Raw genomic sequence first — 6,081 nt, 5'->3', positions numbered from 1 at the left:
AAACTTTAAACAGGCTACAGATTGTTATTCATAAGTAAGTATGATAATACCTGTTTTATGCTGTTTTCAAGATGCAGGCTAGTACATTTCATAAACCTGGCCATTGTAAGCAATTAGTTAATGTGAGCAATAATTTATCTGATTACTGCAAGGCAGTAATGCCTTAACATCTCTAGATTTTCTTCAATCTGTTTCTAAAAATATACCTGAAGTCCAAGCCTGGTTGAAAATCTGAAACTATCAATGTGTGTAGTTTAAGAAATGCATTAAATTGGTTTGTTCCAAATTTCTATTCAGAATTCAAACTTGGAATCCACTATAGAAAAGCTGATTAGGTGATTAAATCTAGGTGGGGTACTAAACTCTGCATAGAATATACACCAAACTGAATCTCTAAATTTCTGAATAGTGGAAAGCAACAAGGAAAATTGAAGTCCCACTTTGTCTTCCTCTGAGGGAATTTTTAAAGGAAATCAACAGAGTCACCAAATCAAAAGGCAAATGAATATGATCACATATAAGAGATGTATCTGTGATCTTAGCATGAGGAGAAAATAGAAGTGAAAGTTAGACTGGGATTTTTAAGGCAAGTCACAGTGAACATTGTAAGTCATGTAAGATAGTAATATTATGTAGAATACAAACATAGAAGAGATGTACAACACACTTCACACTTCTTGATATAGTTTACTTATAAACTCAAGAATGTCACTAATGTTCACTTCATTGAGAAAGCCTCAATATTTTTGATCATGAGCTTAAAAGCATATTTCACTTGTCTGTTTCTCAGTGTATAAATAAAAGGATTCAACATGGGGGCAACAGAAGTACTGAGCAGAGCTATCCCTTTATTTAAAGACACTCTTTGCTTGGCAGAGGGTTTCACATACATGAAGATGCAACTTCCATAAGAAATGGACACAACCACCATGTGAGAAGAACATGTAGAAAAGGCTTTCCTCCTCTTTTGAGAAGAAGGTATCTTCAGAATAGTCCTAATGATGTTTGTGTAGGAGAGAATCACTAACACCAGAGTAACCAGGAGAGTTAGAATGGCTGAGAGAAGCATCATTATTTCTACTTTATCTGTGTCTGTGCAAGAGAGTTGTAATATAGGAGATACATCACAGAAGAAATGATCTACAGTGTTGGCTGCACAGAAATCAAGCTGGAGACCCACGAGGAGTGGTGGAAAAATTATTATGAAACCAGCCAACCATGATGCAAAGACCAGTAAGTTGCACACTCTGTCACTCATGATGGTCATGTAATGCAGGGGTTTGCAGATGGCCACGTAGCGGTCATAGGACATGGCAGCGAGAAGAAAAAATTCGGTTGCACCCAAGAGAATAGTAAAAAACAGCTGTGCTGCACAATTGTTGTAAGAAATGGTCTTATCACCTGTTGCCATACTGACAAGAAATTTGGGGATGCAGACAGTTGTGAATGAGATTTCTAAAAATGAGAAATTTCGAAGAAAGAAATACATGGGTGTCTTGAGGTGTGAATATAGCAGGGTAAGGGTGATGATGATTAGATTTCCAGTGATGCTCAATAAGTAAGTGAAAAAAAGGAGAAGAAAAATAACCACCTGTAATTGTGGATCATTGCTTAGTCCAAGAAGAATAAAGGTTGTTACTGTTGTGTGGTTTCTCATCGCTGACTTCTATTTAAAAAAAGAAGAAAGAAGAATCAAAAAGGAATAACAGCCTATAAAAATGTACTCATATAATTTTTACTCAAAATTTCACTGAGTGCAATTCGTGAGGTTTTTTTGTTTCTGTTCCCAAAGGAAAACATAGTACATTGATAATCATATAAAAATAGAAACAAAGAGAAAAAAATAGTATCTTAACTTGTATTTTCTGTATTTTCAAAGTTTCCAATCTATTTAGTATACATTAAATTATTTACATAACTTTCTTCTTTCTTTATTAAAAGAATAATTTATGGTTATACTGATGAAAATACAAAGTGATGGAACTATCTTCTTGGGTCACAGATTCTAAAGGTACGCAGAGCCTCCAAAGATCTTCAGAAAGCCATTTACTTAAGAAAAGTTAAATGTCATTCTCTTCATTTTACAGAAAGATGATTAATTCTACTCTGCCAAACATCTCTTTTTGTGTTTATTACAGTTTAAGGTAAACTTTATAATTCTGGAAGTCAGATTTCACCTGAGGTGAAATTTTCACCTTTAAAAATTAACATAACTTGACCTAAATATCCCTAGCTTATATAAAGTGGGAATTGCTTTTACCAAACCTCTATAAGTTTCAATATTTAAATCCTCACGACCATTTTTAGTTCTGCTTTTCCCACTCTACCTGAAGATTTTAATTTACTTTCATCTTACTCTGGTTGTGCTCTTTTTTCTGATATTCACTCAAGCAGATACAAAGTATATGATCCTGCATGGAGTGTGTTATATAGCACACTTTACTAAACATCTGCAGGAATGAGCAAGGTTCTAGAATAAGGAAAATAAATGAATTTAAATTTAAAAAAAACAATAAAAGATTATCTAGACATGCCTGGTGCATCACTGCTCCATGTGTCTCCCCTGTCACCCTGGGAGCCACTTCTTATTTATTCACCTCTAACCTCATTTCTTTCTGGTTCAGTACATGACAATTTGAAATTCTGTTATCCATTTTGTTTTTTTATTTTTTCATCTTCTTCAAAATCATCCTTACATCTTACATTCATTACCACAAAATTGTATCATCAATTGTTTCTAGAGAATGAAAGTATTTTCCTTAAGAATAATATGATATCATATCTGAAACTATTTTATCCCTATTATGTTTCTATATTCCAATTCTGGACTTAATATGCAAACATCTCAAATGATTATAAATGAATACAATGCAACTAAAATTTTTGTCTTCCTTCTTTTACCTCCTTTGTTTTCTATCCTCTTCAATGGATCCTTTCTTCTAAATGTGTTTATATTCTAAGTAAAATTTATACTCAGTGAGATTTTAGAAATATAAAGTTAGCCTATTTTAAAGGTGAAATGTATAGGCAAATATCAATAAATTATGATGAGCTATATAAACTGCCAGAGTATTTTGTCAGAGGTAGATTCTCAAATGGTTAGTCTATCTTATAGGCGCTTCCCTGGTGGCTCAAATGGTATAGAATCTTCCTGCAATGCAGGAGACCCAGCTTCCATGTCTAGGTCAGGAAGATCTTCTGGAGAAGGAAGTGGCAACCCACTCCAGTATCCTTCCTGGGGAATCCCATGTACAGAGGAGCCTGGCAGGCTACAGTCCATGGAATCACAAAGAGTCAACACAGCTAAGCAACTAGGCACACACACTAACCTAACCTTAAATTACAACATTCTAAACAAGTATTCTAAACTACTTGACAACATTATTTTCTTCCTAATTCCTCAAATAAATTCTTGTTGGGTAAAAGTAAAATAGTCATTATTTTTAACTACTATTACAGTCCCAGGGAGACTTCCCTGGTAGCTCAGCTGATAAAGAATTTGCCTGCAATGCAGGAGACCTGGGTTCAATCCCTGGGTTGGGAAGATCCCCTGAAGGAGGGTATGGCAACCCACTCCAGTATTCTTGCCTGGAGAATCCCCAGGGACAGAGAAGCCTAGTGGGCTACCGACCAAGGGGTTGCAAAGAGCTGGACACTACTGAGCGACTAAGCACAGCACACAGTCCCAAGGGCTTCTGTAACTGCTTTGACAATTTACAGGTACAAGATAAGAGATCCTCTTATAATATTAAAATTAGACAGTTCTTGAAAGGCTTAAATTCTATTAAATTCAAAATGACTGCTTGATAAATACAAAAATAAGTTCCCAAATTCAGTCCAGTGTCATAATCCACATTATTTACACTGACTCTGTGTACTAAAGGAATACACATTTACAATTATCTGAGGTAAACAACATTCATTTAATAAAGAGCATTTCTGAGATTTTGTTTAATGCTGAGAAGAATATTTATTGAAAGCCAGATTCTAGGAAATAAAAGGTTCAAAGATTTCTTATTACAATAGAACAATTGATTCCTTCGGTGTAGCTTTTAAAGCAGTCAATTTAATGTTTCCTTTGTGAAAGAAAAATATTTCTAACTGCATGCCATCCTATTTCAACTGATAAACAGGGATTGAATATTTCTTCCAGTTTCATGCAATAAAGTTATTATAATTAAAATAAAAATGGACTTTTTCCCCAAACCTTAATGTCTTTAGTAGCAATTTCATTCTTGACTTTCTTCTTTTGACATGAGTTCCAGGATAGAGGTAATTTCTAATGCTGCCTATCCATGTTTTCATATTTTGCTTTAACTTGTACTTTTATTTTGCATTCTTATCCAAACAACGTTAGCTTCAGTAAAACACACTCAAATGTGTAAATTCAAGGATTCTGTCACAGTAAGAAACTCAGTTTCATTTCTTCTCATTTTTTTAAGATAGGAAATATTCTCCAATTTATGTTTTATTTAACTTGGAGCATATTTTTCAAGATTAGAGCAAAACAAATAGCTTTTTCTTTTTTAAGCAGTTAAGAAAAAATGAATAAAAGGAGAAGATTTCAGGCTCCTTTTTATTTTGAAATGGTTCTGTCTTACATGGAAAGCCCAGTTGTTTATTTTGTAGGTTTAAGATTATAGGTATTATCCTTTTTTAAGCAGTATGTCATGTGTCTCAAGAGGATTAACTGATTTAAAATATTTTTTTTAAGGAAAGTTTTCCCTGGAGAACACTGCACAAGACATTAAGACTATATGAAAAATGACTGAATGGAGAAATTATAATCCATAAGCTCCATATAGAACAAGACAAAAACACTTTTATTTTCTTTGTAAGGCAGCTCTAAATCGTAAGAGGGCTTCCCTGGTGGCTCAGATGGTAAAGAATCTACTTGCAATGCGGAAGACAAGGGTTCAGTCCCTGGATTGGGAAGATCTCCTGGAGAAGGGAATGGCAACCCACTCCAGTATTCTTGCCTGGAGAATCCCATGGACAGAAGAGCCTGGTGGGCTACAGCCCATGGGGTTACAGAGTTGGACATGACTGAAGGACTACACTTTCACTTTTCATTTTCATAAGATGCAAACCATAGGAATTTTTTTAAAAATACTGTTACCCTACATGTCCGTGAGAAATATACATTTAAAAAAAAAGAAGAAGAAGAAGAAGAAGAAAAGAAAATTGAAAGGCACCTATCTATTTTCAGTCCAGCAGGAAACATTTTGTAATTAGAAGACTGTCTGCTACATCTGCCAACATTCTAATCCAGTAAACCATTACCTTCCACCTAGTCTTAATAATAGCCTGTAGGAGATGTCTAAATAATCTTTGCTTCCTTCCCTCACTCAATCCATTTTCTACAGAAAAGATTAAAAATATGTTCTCTAAAATTTAATTCATATTATCCCACATCTTTGCTAAAATTATGTCCTGAAACCTAATTGAATGGCAAGGTACCAGGGACCAGCAAAGAATCCTTGGTATAACTCCTCACTTCCTTCCTGTCCTATCTTCATGTTCTTCCACTCTTTTCTTTTTATATTTCATTCTCGAGCTCTTTGTCACCTCTCTCCCTATCTCTGCTCTCACTCCATCACCAAACTCCAGACCTCAGATTATTTTGGGTTGGCCAAAAAGTTCATTCAAATTTTTCCTTAACATTTTCATGGAAAAGCCTGAATTAACTTTTTGGCCAACCCAATATATCTCCATAAAAAAGTCAATTTGCGAGGTGACCATTTGTGAGGAAACATTTCTCTTCTCATGGATTTTATGTATAGACTTTTATTGTTTATAATTCTATCAACGTTTATTTCTACATGTCATTTCTTCACTTTTTAAATTTGGTTCTCCTACAAAATTCCAGTTGCATCATAGTAGAACCTTGTCTATTATATTTATCATCCATATAATTTTAGGATCTGGAATAACCCTGGTACTAAATAATAACTGAATAAATATATGTGATGAATTAAAAATGGAATTATCTTGATAGAAGAGCTGATGAAGTTTATTCTAAAATTTTGATGAAGATAGAACAGAACAAGAAATAAGGCAAATTCACTAAATATGACCAAG

At 34.2% G+C, this 6,081-nt stretch overlaps 1 protein-coding gene across 1 annotated transcript; it reads right to left on the bottom strand.

Annotated features, from left to right (window-relative positions):
* Nucleotides 1-718: 718 nt before the first annotated feature.
* On the bottom strand, nucleotides 719-1,657 carry LOC120857358 (olfactory receptor 6C74). The gene has a single exon (XM_040232805.1). The coding sequence runs from the start codon at nucleotides 1,655-1,657 to the stop codon at nucleotides 719-721; it is 939 nt and encodes a 312-aa protein (XP_040088739.1).
* Between the last annotated feature and the right edge of the window lie 4,424 nt (nucleotides 1,658-6,081).

Source organism: Oryx dammah, unplaced genomic scaffold, assembly GCF_014754425.2.
Source record: "Oryx dammah isolate SB20612 unplaced genomic scaffold, SCBI_Odam_1.1 HiC_scaffold_29, whole genome shotgun sequence".
Lineage (NCBI taxonomy): Eukaryota > Metazoa > Chordata > Mammalia > Artiodactyla > Bovidae > Oryx > Oryx dammah.
Note: the sequence above shows the minus strand (reverse complement) of the source record. Positions and strands in the feature narration are given on the sequence as shown.